The sequence below is a fragment of the Hemicordylus capensis genome, chromosome 2 (genome assembly GCF_027244095.1).
Source record: "Hemicordylus capensis ecotype Gifberg chromosome 2, rHemCap1.1.pri, whole genome shotgun sequence".
NCBI lineage: Eukaryota > Metazoa > Chordata > Lepidosauria > Squamata > Cordylidae > Hemicordylus > Hemicordylus capensis.
Genome location: NC_069658.1, coordinates 144,884,555 through 144,907,568, shown reverse-complemented (window position 1 = coordinate 144,907,568; position 23,014 = coordinate 144,884,555). Strand labels below are relative to the sequence as shown.

General features: G+C 44.9%; 1 protein-coding gene across 2 annotated transcripts in view; it reads left to right on the top strand.

The window, feature by feature from the left end:
- Window positions 1–1,851: 1,851 nt before the first annotated feature.
- The window catches only part of RNF38 (ring finger protein 38), a 116,635-nt gene continuing 95,472 nt past the window's right edge, over window positions 1,852–23,014 (top strand). The window contains exon 1 of one of the 2 annotated variants that reach the window (XM_053297109.1): window positions 1,852–3,760. In XM_053297109.1, the coding sequence (XP_053153084.1) occupies window positions 3,223–3,760 (538 nt within the window). In that variant the 5' untranslated portion in view covers window positions 1,852–3,222. The remainder of the gene's footprint in view (window positions 3,761–23,014) is intronic. The other variant, XM_053297108.1, reaches the window with a different exon arrangement.

The window sequence follows — 23,014 nt, the reverse complement described above, 5'->3', positions numbered from 1 at the left end:
TGTGTATTGGATTTCGCAACCCCGGTCTGAAGAGACATAGCAGACTAATGATCGTGCCCCAGCTGAGCTGAGAGCTCAGAGGCACACACACAATGCAACTAACAAGCGGTTCGCCTTGAGAGCAGAAGAGCGATTGCTTGCAATAGATGGCAGAGCTGCTGCTCTTATTATTAGTCTAAGTTGTTGGATGTGAAGCAGAAGCCCAGACAAGATCATGACAGCAGCAAAGGCAAGCTGTGGCCACAACTCCCGCCGTCTCTGAAGCTGCTGCGCGTTGGTAAATAATTGATACCGCGCTCTCTTTCTCTCTCCCCTCTCGCACCGCCTTCATCAGTCAGTCCCCAGCTTTGTCCGGCAGCCCTTTATCCCCCCCCCCCCACTCCTCCCCCGGCCCCGTCCTAACCAGTCCTCAACGCATGATGGATGGAGAGCCAGCCCAAGAGCTCAGCCATCAGCCTCGTGCAATCGCCCAGCCACCCAATCGATCGCCGCACCTCCGAAGAAAGCATTCTCTGGCTTTCGCAGCGGCGCAACCCACAAAACAAAACAAAACGAAACGAAATATGGCTGCACCAAAGAGAAACGTCACACACGCTTTTTCGTCCCTTGAAAAGAAAGGATCTCTTTCGCACCAGACAAAAGAAAGAAAACAAGTTAATGTTCTTTCCACCCATTGTAGGGGGGGACTGCAACTGCAACAAAATATTCTCTCTTCTTCTTGGGAGACAGCTTGCTATAATTCTCTCCCTCAGATCAGAGACCTTGCTTAAGGGGTTGCTTTCCTGGGAGACGCGTAAAGGAGGCCAAAATCGGCAGGAAATGCTTAAAAGACCTCCTAGTAGTTTATGTCCCCTTTCCTCCCCCTCTTCCTGAACTGCCAGGAACAAAGCGGGGGGGAGCGTACAAGGGGAGCGGGGAAGAAATGAGGATGATTCCGTGGTTGGCTTATCTGGTCTGCCCAAGGCAGCGCTTTCCAGTGCTGTTGATCTCTGCACACATTTCACCCCGTGGTCGTCGTAGCCGAGAGAGGTTTCCTGTCTCTGTGGAAACTCGCTCTCTGGATCCCATGTGTCAGACTCAGAGGTGCTCATCCGGGAAAACATTTCTTCCCACCAAAATATCTTAGCCAGGGAAAGACGAGGTCACTGCTCTGTTTTCCAACCGCCTATGAACTAATTGCATACTGGGATAATTTATCGTAAACATGAACGCATATAAAAACACGTGTGCAGTGTATCCATAACTTGACACTCCCCCCCGCCCCCCAGTTATTAGAAACGCAGAGATACAGTTTAAGGGAGCCTTCTCTGTATTCTGCCTCATCTTCAGAGCTGAAATGAAAGGTACGCTTTGCCCTCTTCACGAGTCCGAGAACAGGACGACGACAGTGATCCTCATTTTTGAAATTGTGATCATGCCACTCTGTTGCACCCACACAAGGAGGGAATGTGGGAGTACGAGGCGGACTCTTTTCTTCAGTTTGTGGCTTCCCTTCCTTCTCGCTCCTCCTCGCAACCGAGGAGCATGAAAAAGAGACGAGCTCTTCTGTTCTGTGGTACTTGATAACACAACTCACAGTGCTATAATCTGCATTAATGAATCCGGAACCAGTACTGCCCCTGGTTCCGTTTACACAATCATTAATACGGATAAACATCTTCACACTCCACCCATACTATCAAGTGCAAAAACGGGGACTCCCCATTCTTAGTCATCCTGATTTTTTAAGACGCCAAGATGATTAAGAGGGCGTTAAGGGCCAACGCGGATCCACGTCAGGCCAGGTGATGTTGAATATGCGCCTTCAGCGGTCATTGGCAGAGTTACAGTGCTAAACGATTGCCCTTGTCCAAGCAACACTCATCATCACAAAGCATCCGGAGGCAGGAAGGGGCTTGTTGTGCGGAGTAGGTTTATGAACATAAGCCTCTCTAGGGGATGGCTGGGTAGCAAGGCACCCAGTCACTTCTGAAATCAAGACACGCTTCTTGGCTGGATCCTGCCAGTTCATTTGGAATACAGCCTCAGCGTTGCGGCAACAAAGAGGAGATACAAGGAAAAGGAAGTTTCTAAGGTTGGCGGACAGAAGCTTATTTCCATCCACTGGGACCATCGGTCGCTGCCTGTCTCTGCATGAGTTTCTGTTCCGGGAAAGCTCTGCGCTTCCCCCGCCGCCTGTTCTGCCTCTGCTGGATCCAAGTGGTACGGAAGTGGAAAGGAGAGACCGAGACTGGGCTTGCTCCGAGCCGAGCGCTCCCCCTCTCTCTTGTGTAATTTACGCTACGCTGGTAAGGCCGACGGCTTTGCCGGAGCCGGGAGTGGAGATGGGAGGGACGAAGAAGCAGCCAGCGAAGGGAGTTTCTTTTGGGGGGGTTGTCAAGAGGAAGCTTCAGTAGCAGCAGCGACAAGAAACAACTTCTCTTGCCCCGGAAAGACCAGCACTTAGATCTGGCTTGTGTTGTACAAAACGGAGGGGAGAGAGAGAGGCAGACAGAGAGACGCACAAAGGCGGATTGGATATTACGACTTGCAACCAGACGCACACACTTGTTTTGTCCCTTGTGCGCGCGCCTGAATAGGCTTGCTTCCTTCTCCACCACAGCTTCGCCCTGGATCCGAATCGGGGAGAGGATTTTACAGCTGCTGCCAGTTCTTACTGGGGAAAGGCGGCAGCGGCGGCGGGGAGTGTTTAGAAATACGCTGCGTGGATGCCCTTCGCTTTCCCTTCCCCCTCCAGCACGGCGTGCTGCTGCTTTCGCAGGGAGGCGGTGTGGCTACCAGCTGCTGCTTTTCCTGAGGATACTACCTTTGTTTTCTTCTCTAGTGCACTGAATTTCTACCCCCAGTAACTCCTCCGTTGGTCCGGCTGGGGGGCAAGTAAGGGGCAGCTGCTCCTGGTAGTAAGCGGCTGCCTTCTCTTTCTCTCCCTCCTCCTCCTCTCCCCCCTCCCAGTCCCTTCCCTCTACCCACCCCCGGTGTACTTTGCTCTGCTGCTGCTGCTGCTGCTGCTGCCGCTCCTCCTCTTGAGGAAGTTTCCTCCCCCTCTCCTCCTCCTCTTCTTCTTCCACCACCACTACCGCACTTCCCCATTTTTTTACAGCCTGCCCACCCGCCAACTCCTGAGGTGGGGGAGAGAAGGGCTGTTATTACCATCGCCCCCTGCTCCACAGTGGGGCTGGCTAAGCTGGGCAGAGCCAACCCCCGGCCCCTGAGCGAGGCCGAATGCCGGTGGCCGCCAACTCGCACCCCCGCGCGGTGCAGCAGCCCGACGCCCGCCCCTTCCCTGCCTCCGCCCGCCTCCGGGACCGGGACCCCAACAAGCACCACCACCACCACCAAGGGGCCAGCGGCGCCGAAGAGCGCCCGGAGCCCCAGCGCCACGGCCAGGCCGGCGGTGAGTCGGCGGGTAGGGCAGGCGGTGGTAGAGCGGCAGCTCCTTCCGGCGCCCCTTCGTCGCCCCCTCTGCTCGTTTTCTCGCCGTCTTCCCCGCCGCTGCCTCCTGGCGGGGGTCCTTCCCCGCCACTGGAGCCCCCCAGGACTCGCTCCCGTTCCCGCTCCGGATTCTTCAGCCTCCTCGCCATGAACGGCGGCGCCACCGCCACAGCTGCTGCAGCCGCGCACTTCCAGCCGCCGCCGCCCGCCCCGCCGCATCTCCACGGGCCGAGTCTGCCCGAGCTGGGTGCCCGCAGCCAAGGCAGAGGGAGCCCCGCCGGTCACGGGCACCCGCGAGCCCCGCCAGGAGCCAGGGCGCCCGCGCCAGGTAATGGGGCCCAGACAGGGTTGTTGGGTGAGTGAGGAGGAGATGGGAGTTGGGCGCTGGGGCGGCTTGTGAGGTGGAGACTTTGGTGTGGGGGCACCCTGCTCATGAGAGAGGTCCGTACATCTGGTGGGAAAGGGGGCGATAAAGGGCTGACAGGATGTTGGGGGGGCACTATAATAGGGTGTGAGGGTCCGAGCAAGCGTAAAAAGGGGGGGGGGCTCTGCACGGGTGGAGGAAGAGAGATGCTCAAGGTCTCGATAGCTTCCAGTCCAATTTATCTTTACTTGGAAGCGAAGTCCCGTGGAGTTCAATGAGACGTTACTTCCAAGTGAAGTGTGCGGCTAGGATTGCAGCCTACGAAAGGTGTGTTTAGGGTTGTCCTGTCGCGCTCTGTTCACTACTCGAAGCCTTATGACTGTTTAAACACTCCAAAAGAAGTTTCCAGGCTCCACGTTTCTTGCCAAACGCAGGGCTGTGTTGAAGAGACCGATAAATGTTAAGGAAATTGAACCGGAGACTTGGGAAGACAGAAAATGTGTCTGGGGGGTGGGGGAGCTGAATAAATGAGGGACACGGGGAACTCGCTGAGGACTTTGACAGAGGCTGCTTTTCCTTAATTTTTGTTTTCCAAACCCAGTCCTTTTGGTTTTCCATAAAAGTTGACACATTCCTTAGGACCTCTCCAAGAGCTGTTTAGCCTCAGCAGTGCTCTCTCACTACATGCTCATGTGTGGGGATCTGTACAGTATTTTATCTACTAATGAAGAACATTAAACACACTGCTTACTTTCCTGTAGCGGGGCAGAGAGAGAGGGAAGGCCTTGTGCTTTGGGAGGGGTTTCTTTTAATACTCTGCTCCTGTCACATTGTAGGTCTGTAGTACATGTGCCTCTATTACTTTCTACTGGGAAAGGGGCCTCCTGATTCTTCAATAATAAACTCACATGATTAGGAATCTTTGACTATTAAAACAGTGTTGTCATTTAGAGCTGAAGCTGAAAGATGATCCCTCCGTGAGCACATTGTAGCAGTGTGCACATCGAGATGGGAAAAGTGCCTATCTCTAAAAGAAACGTCTCAACAATTGTAATCTTGAACAAAAGTAGTGAAGGTCTTCTGATAAAAACTGAAACTGTTAATATCCAGAACTGCTGAAACGTTTTAGGTGCACTGGACCAGAAAACCAGGCAACCAATCGAATGTTGTACTTAACAGGATCATGAGATTCAGAGACAGTATTTTTCTCTTGTTCACAAATATCAGAAATTGTGATACTGAAATTAACTAGCTATGCTTGCTGTATAAACTCTGATGCTTGTTTCTTACACATTTGGTCCAATAAGAAAGTATTGTCCTATTGCATGTCCAGAAAATAGTTATTTGCAAGAAATATACAACTGGGGTTTTTTTTGAGACAGTTTACTAAGATTTGTCCATGCCACAGGTAGAACTATGAACTGTGCTGATGATAGACAACTGTAGTTGAGACCCTATCTATTCTTAAATTTGTTAAAGGTCTCTCTTTGCCCTCTTAGTCCATGGCTGAATGTTTTGTTCTTACTATTCTTACTATGGCATGTCAATTTATAACTTACACTATTTTTGACATGAAATTTGTAGACTTGGGGTATTTAAACAATTGCAGGACTTTCAGAATGGAAAATAAATGCAGTAACAAAAAACTTTCAGAATTTTCATGACTAATATGTTTTTAAGGTTAGGATACAACTCTGCATAGTGTGGAATAAATAGATATTTGTAATAAATGAGAAGTGCCGTGGCTTTGTCTTCCTGGAAGTCACGCCCTCTGCCCTGGAAGATGTTACTCCTAATTCCAGAGGGGGGTGTGTGTTTGGGGGGAGGGGACTGACTGTGGTTGCTCAGTAGTGAGTGAAAGGCATTCTGTAAGTCCCCCAAAATACACTCTCCTTTGTGTTGCACTTCTTAGCCTTAATTTTTTAATAATAATAATTAATAATCAGATTTTGGGGTTAAGATTTTGAGGTCAAGATATGAGTTCCATTTCAAAGCAAGTCTCTGCATTAAACTGTAAGTTCAAGCTTTGTTGTCCAGAACAGTTTGATTGTGGGCAGGTGTGCGAGTTATAAATTATTTTTCTAAACACACTAAACTAAATCATGTTAAATAGTCTGTATTTTTGTTTTTAAAAATTGACAGACTTAATGTGTGGTTGGCTTTGAAAATATGGGTCTGTTTTTAAATTCTGCGGAGCTTTTTCTCTCCTTCTCTCTCTTCTAACACACTGTACACTTGCAGTTATCGGGCTGGAATAAACCTGAAAGTTGCCAAGTCTATTTTTCTGTAGGATCCTGTAAGATTGCATATATTGTTGGGATTATTATGTGTCCCAAGTGAAACAGTACTTGAGGGATATAAATTTAATCTTTCAGGGGCAAGCTAGTTTTTGTTGTTCTATGTCTGAGCTGAATTTCAGATAACCATAGAATTGGACAGCTCTCCCCCACCCACCCCCACCTCGTTAGTTTTGTGCCAAGTAGTTGATATTTGATATTGAACATTAGGCCTGTTTCCTGGTGTAAGGGATTATTTACAAGGCTGTCCTATGAGAGAGACTGCTCTTTCCATTCAACTTTAATTTTTGATAAACTAAGATCCACATACTATTAATATTTCTTTAAAAAAATCTCTATTCTAAACATTCTGAAAATATCCCATTTTATGTTGACTATTTAAGAGGTCGTTTAATGGACATGTGAAATAAACAGCAAAATATGTGATACAATTTGGATTATGAAGAGAGCATGCTTTTTAAATGTTTCAATATATATAGTACTTATTTATCTTAAGTTCAAGTGACTGACAGTTCTGAGGCACAGTCAGTAATACTGGTACAGCTACTTTAAAACAAATGGCTTTATTATTTTATATCAGGATGCCATAGCTCAAAGCAGTTTCAGTTTTGCATGTGTGTTAGGGTTAATACTTCAGGTTTGAGGCCATGCTTCATTCACCATGAAGAAATTCAGACAGGCATGTTAACTCACGCACAATCTCATTTTACTTAGCCTTGCTGTATTTGATGGGATTACTCCCAAGTAAGTGTGCATAGGATTACACCTTGGTAGAAAATGATAATGAAACTTCAGTATTCTTCTTGGGCTTGGAGACAAATATTGTACTCAATTACAATTTCATTTCATTTCCTGAAATAAATGGAAGAGGCTTCCAATTAATGATGCCTCTTTAAATCAAGTATAGCTCAGTTGTACATTTTCTGTACCCAACCACATGCCCTTTGGATAATGTATGCTTATCTGCTGTGTATAGGAAAAGTTCATACCTACCTTTTCAACAGTATTTTATTTCTACATTACTTCTGTTTGCATTGCCACTTCTATTGGGGAATCAGCCAATTGGGAATGCATGCATTTTGGCTGGCCTTGTTACCTGGCCCTTATTTATGGTTGCCACTGACCCCATCCCTCCCCCAAGCCCTCTGGCATGTGCAGAGGCATGTATTCTCTCATTTTACACTAGGCATTTGGAAATACTTTAGCAGTGAGAATTTGTCTGGCAAATGCAGAAACTGCTAGAGAATTGGAGAGAAAGGCAGAATATGTCTTGTGCAGCACAAAGTGAGAGACCCTTCCCTTTCTGAGATTTCTTCTGTGATGCATAGTGAACCTGGATGGGGAGGTAGCCACTTTGTTCTGGACAACCAGTCATCAGAAAGAGATTTGTGGTCTTCTCAAGTCACTGCATTTGTGGGCCCCTGAAATCAATGCTGCTGTTCTATCTAACTTGTCCTCCAACTTAGGAGAGGAAAGCTGGTCTTGCTGTAGCAAGCATGATTTGTCCCCTTAGCAATACAGGGTCCACCCTGGTTGCATGTGAATGGGAGACTAGAAGTGTGAGGTTCTTGAGGTTCCAAGTTCCCTCCCTGGCTTCTCCAAGATAGGGCTGAGAGAGATTCCTGCTTGAAACCTTGGAGAAGCCGCTGCCAGTCTGTGAAGACAATGCTGAGCTTGATAGACCAATGGTCTGACTCAGTATATGGCAGCTTCCTGTGTTCCTAAGCAGAAAAATATAGTGTCCATTCTATAATCCCTTGCATTGGATAGGGAGGTATGATTGTTCCCTCTTGTATGGAAGGGTTTTTTCAGATTCTCTTGCAGCTAGAACTCCCTCTTCGACACAGCTGTTAAACGTAAAAGAACTTCTTTACTGAGCAGTCTTCCCCACTTCTTTCTTTTCCCTTTTCTTAAATAAGCAAACAGGTTGGGGCATGGTCCATTAGTGAGTCCTGACCAATACATTACCAAACTATTTTTGCCCAGGAGAGCAGCTGTACCTATACTACTCCTTTCAAATCACTCCTATTGTTTTAAGCAACCCAAAGGAAATGGCAGTAAACTACTTGTGGTCAAGTATAAACTGTACTGTGGTGGCAGCACATCCAGCAATAAACTATTGTATCGTGCTAACGTAAGCATATTCATAGGCAGGGCAGATGAAAATTCATGTCTGGGCTTTCTCAATAATCAAATCAAAATTTTGATTATTTTTAAATCAAATGAGAGAAGAGGTGGTAGCAAGCATGAATTGCCCTCTTTGCAAAGCAGGGTCAGTCCTGGTGTGCATTTGAATGGGAGACTGTGTGTGAGCATTGTAAGATATTCAATCGCTTAGGGGATGTGGCCACACTGGGAAGAGCATCTGTATGCTTTCATGCAGAAGGTTCATAGTTCCCTTCCTGGCATCTCCAAGATAGGGCTGAGAGAGATTCCTGCTTGAAACCTTGGAGAAGCCGCTGCCAGTCTCTGTAGACAATTCTGAGCTAGACAGACCAATGGTCTGACTTAGTATAAGGCAGCTTCCTGTATTCCTATATAATGTTTAAGAGCGCCTTTTAAAACATAATAGGTTTACAATTAAATTTAATATGAATACAAATGTAGAAGCCTATACTCTATAACCTTAGACTGAAAGTGTGACACTTTTTCAGTAGATGAATTTAAGCTCATTTTTTAAATGTAAAAGAGGGGAGTGGGGAGAGAGAAATCTGACTCTTAGGTCAAACCTTATAAATAGAATAGGCCATGTATCTTTTATTATTGTGGGCTTTTTCCTGGACTAAGGAACTGGCAAATCATCTCTGGTGCTAAACTCGGTGATGTCATCCTGAAACATGCCCTGACAATAACCCCCCCCCCGATATTTTATTTCTGTTTTATATCCTTTATCTACCTGAATACTGCTGTGAGTTCATTTCTTTTGGGTATTTGAGTCTACTCACTGCTCTTGATTTCATGGACAAACACTGTTAACTACCAGCTTTTGAGGGGGTGAGGAATACTAGTCACTTAGTCTTCAATTAAGTGATCTTGCTTAGTGTCCCCATAACACTAGGCAGAGAAGGCCAATCAAAAAATTTTTTTTTGCAGTTCCCCCTCCCCCACCCCTTGTTTACGCTAATATAATTTTTTGCTGGAAAAATTCCATTGGTCGGGACTGGCTTCTTTTCAGGTACACTTCTCAAGTCATCAACTAAAGAAGAGATCTCTAAAAGCATAGTTCAAAAAATCTGTTGTCATGTTGGCTGTATGATCCGGGGCGGAGCCACCATTGTGTGAACGCGTTCAAAGAACCAGGGCCACCAAAGCCCACAGGGGGGACATGGCTTGGGCTCCGGAAGAGCCCCAAGTGAACTCTCCCACACCCGCGCTCTGGAGAGCCCTGAGCGAGCTCTCCCTCATCTCTTTCAGGCAGGGTTTGCTGCCTGACAGCCTTTATTTCCATTTCTCTTCCTCCAGCAAGGGAGAGAAAGAGTAATAAACGCTGCCAGGCAGCAAGCGCTGCCTGAAATGGATGGGGGAGAGCTTGCTTGGGCTGTCCTGAGCCCAGGCCACACCCCCTTTGCACGTGACGTCATGTGCACGGGACGTCACTAGAGGGGCTGCCGGACACAGGCCGCCATTTGGCTGGCTCTGCGCCTGGTGTGATCAAATGTTTTGGATTATACTCCTTGAATAGTATAAATAAATAAAAAGGCTCTATTTAGTTACAAACCAATACATTTTCGTATGCAACCAATCATCATGCATGCACGTTCAGGAAATACATGTATGAATTACAATATGTATGAACCTCCAGAGGGATAGCTATGTGTGCTTGCTGTAACAAACGCAATAAAGTCTTGTGGCACCTTAAAGACAGATTTATTATGACATAAGCTTTGTGGGCCAGAGCTCTCTTCATCAGATGCATGGGAAACTTGATTTAAATCAATCCACCCTGCCCATATGCCTGGACTGTCACATGTAGCAAGGATAAAATTAACACTGAAAGTAGCTTTAAACCACATTTTTCCTTTTCAATGTAGTGTAGTCTAATTTTGCTTTGTCTTTTCATGTATCTTGGAGAGGTGGGTGAGCTAGCATGGTCATGGTTTTCTGAACAGTTCTCCATTCATTTAGGCTGCAGACTTATATATAGCTAGCTGAGAGTGAGTCCACAGTGGGACTTGCTTTTGAGTAAACACACACAGAAGGCTGTTAGTATGTGATACTAATACATTGAAATTGGAGGGTACATAGGTAGGTTTAGAACTGGAGTGTTAGTAGTATTTACTAGAATAAAGAGTGTGCAGATTCTTTTTGTATTTAGAGTTGCTAAGGGCCACAATTCACAGTTTTCAGTATTCCCTGAGGCTGAATGGCCAGATAAGCATTGACTTAGGGCACAATAGGACTATGCCATGTACAGTATACAACAGTTTTGATTAGGAGATATGTGTGCCTGCTCAGAATGTATATTTTATCTCAACTTAGGCTTTTCCTCTCCAAGCAAAATGAATGCCTGTGGTATTAAGCTAGGCTAATCCAAGGATAGTTCAGTCAAGTAAAAAAGATGGGAGTTGTTTCTTCTCTGTCTCTTTATTTGTCAATTGACAAAAATAAAAACTCGAGCATTAATATAATGTCGAGGTATAAAATATAGAGGTTTTCAGTTTCAAAAAGCAAAAGCAGTAGCAAATACCTCAAAAGCAAGCTTCAGAATAAAAATCTATCTTCCTCTCAGAGGGCTTGCTGGAAAAAGCTGATGAAGTTGACTTCTCTGTCCCAGATGTCTTCAAACCTGTTTCAGTATCCACTCAAGATGTTTCCCTTCTCTGACCAACACACTGTTTTAGGCATTAGTTAAAGGATTTTCCACTCTTCCCTGTTCTTAGTTCAAAACAAATGCCAGGTGGAAATGATTTCATTTTTTTGACTAGGGGGCACAGGTGAAGGCCATGCACAGAATGCAAAACAACTAGTGCTGCTCTCAGCAAAAATCTTGCATAAAAATACACAAGATGGCTCTTCTCAGGTTTGCCTCCAACTTCTTTTTAGTCTTTTGAAAGTAAACATCTGCCAAATTTACCTAATATATGGACATAACCGTGTGCACTCTGTGCTTAATGCATATTGTCATACAAGACAGAGTTAAAGTTTCTTAATGAAACTTATTCTTAACATTTTTAAACTGCTTGTCTTTAAAATCTAGTATGAGTGAGATCATAGTATGGGACTATCACATTCTCACATTAGAGAATCATTGTGGCTTAGCAAGTAGTGTGAATGTTGATTGGGGAAATCAGAGTTCAGATCCCTGGTCATGAATATTCTGTGTGGCCTTGTGCAAGTCATCCTCTGTAAATCTATGAAATGGGACCACTAAGTATCTTAATTTACAGGATTTGTGTAAAGATTAGTAAGGTGATTGCTTTTAAAACACTTCACCCAGACCACTTAAGGAACTGTAAAAACAAAACAAAACAAAACAAAACCTGTAAGCTTGTTAAAAATGCTTTTTGGGGAACAAAACTAGATTTTTGGATTTTCACCAGTATAACCTTAACAAAAATATGTGCCCTTTATACTATGTCTGTTTACTCCCGTCCCCAGTAAACATAAGTCTATAGTCTTTGTCATTGGGTTGGCTACAAGACATTGAGATGAGAAACTGCTTAACAGCTGACATCTTTCATACAGGAAATTGATCTTAAGAGTCACACCAAGGAAAAACAAGAGGAAAGCACTTTGCCTGTATAGCCATATCTGTATCTTGTAAGAGGATGTTGTGGGGGCGGGAGGGGGGCGCGTGGCGTTGGCAAGGAGCAGGTCTGCACAGTTTGTGATCTACCAAGCCAAAGATGACCCATGTACTGTGGGGCCTGCAAAGTGTTTGTCAAACCCACTTAATTTTTGCAGCCCTAGACAGGCAGGAAAAGCAGAAGGTTTAGCAGGCCTGTGGTGAGCCACCATACATGAGTGGTATGTGTTACATTTGACTTGGTGGATCACAAGTTATGCAGGCCTGAGCATGAGACAAGGTTCTCAGTTTGTAGGAGACAGTGTGATTGTAGTGGAAAGTTTTAGTTGGTGTATGTTTTAATGCATAAAGAGTCTTTCTGCAGATTTATTATGGGGAGAGCAGTCCTATAAATCCTGAAAGTGTTGAATGTGTTTGTGTTCAGGGTGCTATTGTGCTTCAGTAGCTCTGGATTCTTCTCAGGTAGTTTTTTGGTCTATTTCAGTAACTGTGTCCAGATGGATTGCAACTGCATAGTCTTGAGTATTGTTTGACCTTACCTCCCCCTCCCTGCAACTGGTCCCAAAAGATATAGGACTATACATAACCTGCTGAAAAGCTTGTATTCACTAAGGCTTTAATATCAAAGAGCTTCTCATAACACTATCTTCCTAAACATCTACTTCAGTTTGAAAGTGTTCAGCCTGAAGGATCTACACTTCTGTTTGAGTATCCAAAAACAATGTGAAGGTTATAAACCATCTAACATGCAATGAATTAAAAGATACTGGAGTTCATAGCAATCTTTACAGATGCAGCACATTTTAAATAATGTGACTCTTTGATTGATACAATATATTTGTTAGAAATCCTTTTGAAGCAGAGCATTTCATTCTCCTTTGTAATTGAAAAGCAGGTACTGTGATGACTTTATAGAAATAATGATCTTGAGTTTGACATCTGCAATAGTGTGGGTTTCTGATGTGTTGACCAGCATCATGATCTTTTTAAACATAAAATACAACATTATTTTATTAATGTATTGTGAGTAAATACATAGTGCCTGGGCAATTTTAAAGGAATTGTGATTTTTTTTGCGGGGGTGGGGGTTAGATGAAAACTGATCTTCTGTCTTCAGAGAGCATCTAGTTTTAATCCTTAGTCTGAAGGATTAATTAGCTTAGTCTGAAACCAAGCCTTAGTGGGAACTCGTGCAACAGAGAGCTCACCATATTTGAGCATAAATGAGCAGCAATAAGTTACTTGGTACCAACCAGTACCAAAGAACATTTATTTTGAAGCTTTTGAGTTGATTAGTATAAAAGACATTGAGATTCACAAAAGTCTTGCTAATTGTGCTTGCAAACAGCAAGAACTGACATCCAGAAGCATGCCATATATGAAAGTTTCCATTTATGTAGCTACTAAGAGCTAGGGGTGTGCATGAACCGATTTGGAGGCCCTTTTATGGACCTCGGAACTGGTTCGAAAATCTGGTGGTTTGGCCAGTTAAAAGGTTGAGGGGATAGCTTTAAGGACTGGGGAGGATGATCTTACCCCCCCCCCCAATCGCATCTCCCCTGCCAGCGCTCTGTTAAAAATGGTCCAGCAGCATACCTCCTTGCCGCCTCGGTGCACGTCAGACCGGGAGCATGTGCATACCACGTACTTCTAGGGTGCTTTCAGTCGGGCACCGGGGCATCAAGGAGGTTTGCTGCTGCCCCGTGGGACAGTGTTTTAACACAGTGCCGGTGGGGGAAATGTGAAGTGGGGGGGGGAAGAGCACCTACCCAATCCTTAAAGCTATCCCCTCCCACATTTGAACTGGCAGTTGTCAGTTACGTGCACATCCCTTTTACTAATGTGGTATAGTGGATAAAGTGTTGGACTTGGCCTGGGTAAAGGTGGGTTCATGGATGTCACTGACTGATGTATGCTGAGAGACTGACTGGTCTCAACTTACTTCATGGATTTTGTTGTAGGAACACAAGAGGAGCTCTGTATACCCAGAGCTTGTTGGAGGGTGAGATGCAAACTCTTTGAGTAGATGTCAGGCTTTCATAGGACCAGTTCATCCATGCATGTTCATCTCTTAATGACTGCAGGCACATTAAACAGAACCTTTGTATATCCCAAATGCTGGTGATAACCAGTGGGGGATGTAATGTTGCTTTCATGCTTGCTCTGTGAGTTTCTCAGCTGGACTAAATAGACACATCATTTGATCCAGCTTGGTTCTTATCAGTGTTCCCTCAAACAGGGATTCTCAGGTGTTGTTGACTACAACTTCCAGAATCCCCAAGCGAAAGTCATTGCAGCTGGGGATTCTGGGAGTTGTAGTCAACATCATCTGGGAATCCCTGTTAGAGGGAACACTGGTTCTTATGTCCCTGCTTACCAAGCATGTGTTAATGTTTAGTCACAGATGGAACTTTCACATGTGCTTCACATGTCACCTCCAAACACAGTGCTTTTCAAGAGATTCTGTTCACTCATTTTGCTGTGAGAAATCAAGTGGTGCATGTATGAACCAGTCCATTACCTTGATTGGCAGCTTCTCTGTCATTGGTTTGGGCAGAAAACATCTACCAGTATTGGGTAAGGATTGGGATAATACTAGGCCAAGGTATGCCATGCTGCCTCTTAAGCAAAAACAAAACACTTCAGGATGAAAGTTGGCAAATGGTTGAAATAATTCAAAAGCTCACCTCGTGTATTGCTAATGATGTTACCAGTTTAGGGAGCACACTTCTGCAAATGAAATCCCATGTCTGAGACGTCAGGCTTTCGACAGATGTAACATAAATTGCACTGTTAAACTAGCTGTGTCTATGAATAATAATCTGCAGACAGAAGAGTATTTTATAATTGAGGGGAAGATCTATTTCTGTATGGTATATTAAATATGAAATATTGGAGAATGTGAGGAAATTGTTCATTTCACTCTGTGTATACTGCGATCTTCCTCCTTGAAATATCAGATCGCTGAAATTGTGGGAGAAGTTAGTCTAGCAAGGGCATGTCAGTCTGCAGTTTCTGTTGATTTAAATGTATCCATTAGCTTTCTGAATCAGCCCTAGGGCAGTTAATGTACCAGTGTCCCCTCATGTACTGCTGTGTTCTGAGGTACAGAATTGAACATCTGTATAGCTAGAGTCCATCTGGATATGGCATAAGGTCAGTAGTTCTGTGGCTAGAAATTTAGACACACATGATTCGGTGGTGCTTCTATCTGCCACAACCTCTTTCTTTTGACTGAGGCCTAACAGTAGATTTACTTCCATCTTAAAGGAAACGGCTACTGTAATATACATATAAAATCATGCTCATCTTCTTATCTTATTTGTAACATTTAAAATTGTGTGGTATGAAGGCAATACACTTAAAACATATTGAAGTGGCAATATGAGGCACACCTGGATAGACTTCACTGAAATTCCTAAGACCTAATTACAAGTAATCCGGACATTTTGACTGCCATGCAGTTAGCTCATACAGCTAATCAGCCACTTGTCTGCAGTCAGCAAGAAGTATCTCTAGGTGACCAGAAAAGGGAGGTGTTTTTTTTAACTGGACTGAAATTTACTTGTAGGCTGTCTGTACCTCGGATTACTGTACTAAAGTATGAATGGGCATGTAGGCCAGTGACGGTTCTTATGAGCTGCTAGTTTGCTGTTATAATGTTTGCAATGCTGAGTAATCCACACTCAGTAATTACTGAGTAATCCACACTTGTTCACTGCCTCTTGGTACATAGCAAAATATCAGTAGTGCAGATGTGGATAGAGACCCTTGGTTGGAAACACTTTTGCACTGCTAAGCATTGCTCTCCTGGCCTTAATCTTGACTTACTTGGCCACACTTCATTTGGAACTGCCCTGTGATATCCAGTGGCAGAGTTGGGTGATTTACCAAGTGAAAAATTTGTGTTGGTGGTGTGAGATGGGGCATTGGTTTAAAATATAGCAATAGCACTTACATTTATATACCGCTCTATAGCCGGAGCTCTCTAAGCGGTTTACAATGATTTAGCATATTGCCCCCAACATTCTGGGTACTCATTTTACCAACCTCAGAAGGATGGAAGGCTGAGTCAACCTTGAGCCCCTGGTCAGGTTCCAACTTGTAACCTTCTGGTTACAGGGCGGCAGTTTTACCACTGCGCCACCAGGGGCTGGTGGTAAAGCCTGTTGACTAAAAATTGGATCAAGAAGAGGTAATAAAAGAGAGTTTGGTATAATGAAAGAAGTGACGTTTGTTTCCACTGATTCACTCATATTTTCCCTGATACCAAAAAGGTTGAGTGTGGAATTGGCCATATGATGCTGGTAATTTGCACTTGAGTGCACATAGTAGCAATGTGGTCATTGCTCACAGAATAAGAAGAAAAATAGAATAAAGGAAGGCCGGGGAAAAGAACATAAGATGAGGGATTGTTATGTGTCAGTTCTGAGAACCAAAGGCATGAGAAGCTCCATGGGAGAATGGTTTCTGTGAGCAGGGAGCCCCTGTGCCAAGGAGGGGTGTGTGACATTAAGTACTGATAGTTTCATGGACGTGGTCTCAGCAAAATAGTTAAAATATGGTTTTCAAAGCGTAATCTCAATGTGGCACATCCATGAAATAAAAATGCAGAGTGTCACAGGTAAAACCATTGTCTAAACTATTCTGATCTTTGTAGATATAGACATGTCACAGCATCTAAATATCCCTTCCAAGGCCTTCATTGCTACCCTACCAAGTGCTGGTCTGCGGCGTATTTCTTGACTGCTGGATCCTAAATGCAGAAGCTATCCACCTCTTCAATGTCTTCATTGTCAGTTCTGAGGCTGGTTGCTGTACCTGTTCTTATTAGTTTAGTCTTCTTTACATTTAATTGTAGTCCTATTTTTTTCACTGTACTCCTTGACTTTCATTGCTAGAGTTTGCCGATCATCCTCATTCTCCGTTAGGCCTCAGGTAGCAGATGATTTAAGAAAAAACCACAAATACTTGAATTCAAGGTGGCTGGCAGATAAAATTTTGAGACATTTCTTCTTTCCCCTGGTGGCGCAGTGGTAAAGCTGCCGCTCTGTAACCAGAAGGTTACAAGTTCGATCCTGACCAGGGGCTCAAGGTTGACTCAGCCTTCCACCCTTCTGAGGTTGGTAAAATGAGTACCCAGAATGTTGGGGGCAATATGCTAAATCATTGTAAACCGCTTAGAGAGCTCTGGCTATAAAGCGGTATATAAATGTAAGTGCTATTGCTATTGCTATTTCTCTTACACACAGGTGGGCATGTGTCCTGTTAGACTGTATTTAGTTGCAAAAGGTCAATCTAATAGTATATACATTCAAATGACTAACTCTAATATTATGGCCGGGTTCAGGCGAAATATGAAACCAAGGTCTGTTCACCTTTGGTTTTGCTAGCTGCATTTTGGAACCTGGGGAAATGGAGTTAAAGGATAAAATGGACCCATGATTTCCCTCCCCTAACTCCATTCATCGCCTTCGGTTTGTAGTGAGTTACTCTGCCGTAAACTGTATTTTGGTGGTGCCTTCATCACGTCTGGACCAGGAGTACAGTTAGCCTTTCCCTCAAACTGGAGTTGAGGGAGGAAGCATGATAGAAGAGGTTATACTTGCTTATCCATCCATAAGGCTATATTTGCTTATCCATTAAGCACATCCAGAGGGCAGCCCTTTGGAGGCTAAAGGTTCATGGAGAAGTGCTGTAGGAATCGTCCTAATAAGTATGAGTAAGGAGTAACATCTGTCCCCTAAAATGAATTGGTCCATGTTCTTTTAAAAAAAAACACAAACCCTGCATTTCTTTTGTAAGAGAATTACATTATAGTACCTTTGTCCAAAAAGATCAAAGGGTGAACATGTTTGCACGTCTAATTATTAATTTTATTTCAGTATTTTGCATAAATGACACAAGGTATTCAAACCTTGTTCAAAATCATGCTGTTTGAACCTCTATACAAACTTGTCAAAGGAGCTAAAATGAGAAGACAGCTCCCTCTTAAGTTGAGAGTGAAGGATGGATCCACACAATCAGTATGACATTCAGAACTATTCTGGGGAATCTTATCAGAGAAATCACAACATTAGAACTATTCTTTTTGGAGGAAAATGAAATTAAGGAAGTATATAAGCAAATGATGGCTTGAGTAGTAGAACCGCTCTGGAACCAGGCTTGTTGTGGTCTGCTCAGATGAATAACCTTGTTTCTCAAGTGTGGCTCAGGGGAAACCATTTGTGTGAGTTTGCAATCAGAGATGCAGGGGCAGCTTCTCCCATGAAGCCCGGTAAGGCAGTGATCTTACAACTAATGAGCCACAGGGTGGACACCCCACCACAGATGTCAGCTTGCTTGCTTCCACCGCCCCTACTTTAACCCTGCTGCCACCACCCACCCCACTTCTGGTCTCCGCTTTCACTCCAGCGCTGCCTCCTTCATTGGCCCTGACACTGCCCACGCCCCTTCCCCCTTGCCACCAGTCTCGGTTGCTGGAGCTTGCCATGCTGCTGTCTATCTGCAGGACATGAGGCAGTGTTGAGCATGCTCTCAGAAATGCCGTCGGGACTCTCCTCTGCACTGCTGCATCAACCTCAACTCTCCACCCTCTTGCTGTCTCATCCCTGCAACCGGGGCTGACTTAAGAGAGTTCTGGTGGGTCCTAGGGCAAATTAGCCAGTGTGGGGCCCCCTTTCAGCTAACTGTAATGGCATTAATAAAGTGTGCAGGGCCCCTCCAAAGACTGGGGCCCTGGGTGGTAACCCTGCTTGCCCTTCCCTAAGAACAGCCCTGCCTGTAATACCAAACTTACTCGCTTTGTACAGCACTGACTGGTTTGGGCCATGTGGTGTTATGAACCTACTTCTCCCTCTTTAAAAATGGATTATGTTTAAAGGTGACAGGTGAACAGTTAACTGAGTGCATGTTCAGATGGTGCTTTTAAAAAAAACAAAGATTGACAGTCCAACTTTCTCCAGGTAGGGAGAAAGATAAGACTGATACCTGAATCAGCATTTGAATTGCTGGTATTGTATGTATGTGTGTCAGTTACTTTTGAAGGTGGAAAGGAGCTGGGCTTACCCTGTAGGATTCAGCTGCAACCCTTGGTTTAATGTTTCATCTGTACGCAGCCTTTGAAAGCATAATTTGAATTACAAAGTAACTGTTTTCCCATTTTCGCACCTATCCTTTGTTCTTGTGTTTATAGACAGAGCTGAAATTTCACTTGGATTCTACACTGGTTTTTTGTCTCTATTATCCACTGTAGATATATTTGACTGAGGTTGCTCTTTCTTGCTTTAAAAAAAATCTGGGTTTTATTGCATGACAAACTTCCATTTGATTGGTGGAACAGTCATTCTGTAGCTAATACCAGAGTTCTTAGACACCTGGGTCTGAGTGCTGTCCAGTGGCTGGACAGGCAGCAAGTACCTGGAGCAAAAAGAATGGTGTGCAGATAGGTAGCAGCAGCAGAATATGTGAGGAAACAGTTTGATGGTGCACAGGGAGAACACTGCAGTTTCCTAAAACAGTAAGCTACAAAGACTGAGAGTGTGCAGCACACCTTGAAGCTATACTGCTGGCCATACTGCAACACTGGTTCTCTAGAACTGGTTCCCAGGACCTGGAGGATTCTTGTTTGTAGTACCTGTTTCTCAGCTTGAACTGCCTGCAGTTCCCATTTTCAGCCATGGGAGTTTAAGGAATTGGTGCTTGACAGAGGTGCCACATTTGTGGCTATAACCAGAATGTGTGAAAGTAGCAGTCACATCGCATGCATCTCACTCCCACCCTCCCCCGCTGCTTCCAAATATCTTTCTACAGTTGTCTTATATTCAAGTTCTTCCTGCGTTATTTCTCCTTTTTGTTCTGCCCCCTTTCTGGGGCTGTTTATCATCAGCCTAACTAGCGCTTGGATATACCTTTGCTGGGCATTTTCCAGATTATGCGCTGTAACAGTTTCGTAACGTGTTCACTAAGTGCCCCTCCATTTTGTCCATGTTATGACATCGGTGTCATTACGTTGTCAGCAGGGTACTGTTTATATTCCCCATGCCCTGTTTTGGATTTAATTGTTCCATTATTGCCCTGTAATGTGGCAAAAATATGTTAGGAAAGTAGCTGTATTTTTCCATTTTAGAGAGGCTTGTCATGTTATTTATGCTTGCAGTGTGTTGCAGTATGGTCAGTTATTGTCATAATAATTTTAGTATTGGTTGGTTGTGGTGGGGGAAGAGACGGGGTGGGCAAGAGGCTCCATTCCATCCCTTTCCCTGCCAAAAGCACTTTTCTGAAGTGCTTCCCTGGCACTTTTCTGAAGAGGAAGCCCATCAAACTAAATCACTTACTTTCATGCCATCCCAATTTTAATAGCACAGTGTGAGGATTGGTTGATTTTACAGTCCCTCTCCGATCCGTCCATGAAATAATTTTGCCAGACTGATTTTGCTCTCTTTCCAGAGGGCTCCTTGGGTGGGGGGGCTGCCTGTCCTCCCTTTTGTGTGCTCTTCATCCCCTTGCAAAGCTGCTGCTTTTCTGGAGCCCCTCTGCCAGCCAGGCTCTGTCAGGGAGAGGGAGCGGTGGTGGTGGTGGCAGCCCAGGTTAGGGAAGGCCTTTTGCGGGTCCAAGAGCCCTGAAACTCTCGGAAATCAGGGGCCGGCAAGAGGGCCATCTGAGATTATCTAACCGGATGGGATGTAACTGGATGGGAGAGGCGGGTCTGTAGGTAGACAGGCACCAAGCCCCGCAAGGCTCTGAAGGTCAGAACCAGGACCTTAAATTGAACTTGGAAGCGAATAGGCAACCAGTGCAATGACTGCAGGAGAGGTGTCACCCTGTCATATTTTCTGGCACCCATGAGTAGGCGAGCCGCTGCATTCTGGACCCACTGCAGCTTCCTGATCGTCCTCAAAGGTAACCCTAGATAGAGAGCGTTTCAATAATCTAAGCGGGAGATAACAAGGGCATGGGTCACTGTCATTAATCCCTGCTGATCAAGGTAGGGGAGTAATTGGTGAACCAGATGAAGCTAGGCTAAAGCACTTCTGGCTGCAGCCTCCACCTGCTGTTCAAGCAGGAGGGGTGAGTCCAAAAGGACCCTCAAATCCCAAACAAGCTCCTTAGGGGGCAGCACCACCCCATCTAAAACAAGGTTCACATCCAGCTTTTGGTCGGTAGGAGGGCTGAATAAAAGTAATTCAGTCTGAGCTTGTTTTGGTTCATCCAGACCTTAACAGCTTCCATGCATCAAGTAAGCACAGAAACAGCATCCCCAGAATGGTCTGGGATGGCGATATACAGCTGAGTATCATCAGCGTATTGATGAAATCCCACCCCAAACTGGGAAATGACCTGACCCAGCGGCTTCATATAGATGTTAAAGAGGACAGGGGCAAGAACTGAACCCTGTGGAACTCCATAAAGGAGTGGCCATGGGTCAGAGCATCTGTCCTCAATGCAGACCGACTGGACACGCCCGCTAAGGTAAGGTATTGCCCATCACTGCAGTGGTTTTTCCAAGCAGGGAGTGTCCATATTCCACCTCTGGAACACATTCACTGGCCCCTCCTCCTCCTCAGTTTCAGGTCAGTCGGGTTGCAGAGAGGAGGGGTCGCTGATGCAACAGACCTAATTTTTTTTTTTTTTTTTTTAAACAACTCAGCGCACTTGTGCAAATCCGCCAGCAGAGGGGAACACCATTCCAAAACAGTGCCTTTCATCACTGATTGTTTGCACAAGCAGAGATAAAATTAAAAAAAGAAATCCAATGGTGGAGAAGGAGGGAGGAGGTCGAGAGAGGGGAGGTGAACACTTCTTCATTGAGGGAGAGCAATCTGAAGATGTGGGGCGGGGGGGAGGGATTGGGCTGCCTGGAAGGAGGTGTGGTCTCTGTGCCCCACCCCCCACAAGCAAGAGTCTGGAACTTGCAGTTGAAGGCCTTCCCTAACCCGGGCTACCACCACCACCACCACCACCGCTCCCTCTCCCTGACAGAGCCTGGCTGGCAGAGGGGCTCCAGAAAAGCAGCAGCTTTGCAAGGGGATGAAGGGCACACAGAAGGGAGGACAGGCAGCCCCCCCACCCAAGGAGCCCTCTGGAAAGAGAGCAAAATCAGTCTGGCAAAATTATTTCATGGACGGATCGGAGAGAGCGAAAGGGCCTTTTCAGTTGCTGCCCCATTTCTTTGGAACTCTCTTCCCCTCCAGATTCATTTAGTCCCTTCCTTACTGGTCTTCAGATCTCTATTGGAGACTTTTCTTTTTCGCCAGACTTTTGCCCTGTAGTTTACCTATTTGTTTTTTGTTAGTCACTTTAGTTTTTAATTTAGAATGTAGTTTTTAATGTTGTCTTGTATGCATGTTTTTGTGCACTGCCTGGAGTCTTCAGAGTGGGAGGTATATTAAATGTTTCAAATAAATAAATAAATAAGGACAGGCAAAACCTTGTCATGTTGCATATAATACTGCCTGAGAATAATTGCGGTTTCAAACTGCTGCCTCATTGCGTTACACTTTGCAACACTTTAAGCATCACAGATCTTGTATTCTGGAAAATGCCCTGGAAGCCTTGGTTAGCATAGGGACATATGGATGTAGAAAGCTTGGTCAGAAATCTTCCTTAGCAGTTGAGCTATAGTGTTTCCTGTTTAATTATTGGCCTGTAATTTCAAACTCGGTCAAGCTTTGGGCCTCATTTGCAGTTGGCTGGGAAATCTCCAAGGGTAAAGGTCTTGGGTTTGAGTTTGACATTGTGTCAGTTCAGTAAGGCAAGATTTGTTATTTTACATCTGTTCTTTTCTTGTCTGCATGCAAGCATGAGAAGTTATTGCAGTCTTGCTTTGAGCTGCTTCTCATTGCATTCCTGTGACTAAAGCTGTAGTGTGGGTGGGTTTATACAAGTGTCTGGTTGCTCACGAGTCAGACACGGGGATCCAAACCCAAGTCACTTCCAACATCTCTGCATACTCATGCCTGACTAACAAATTTAGAACAGCTTTATCCTAGCTTCTTGCACAAAGCAGCTTGTACACACTGGAGTGTAATTAATTTCCATGTCATAATTTTTAGTTACTTGGTTGCCTGCTAACTTGGCAAAGAGGCACCTTTTAAACATGGTGATTCTCTTTATTGAGCAGGGGGAGAGTAACTGGCCCGATCCACCCCCCAGCACAGTACCTCCAGTGACTGT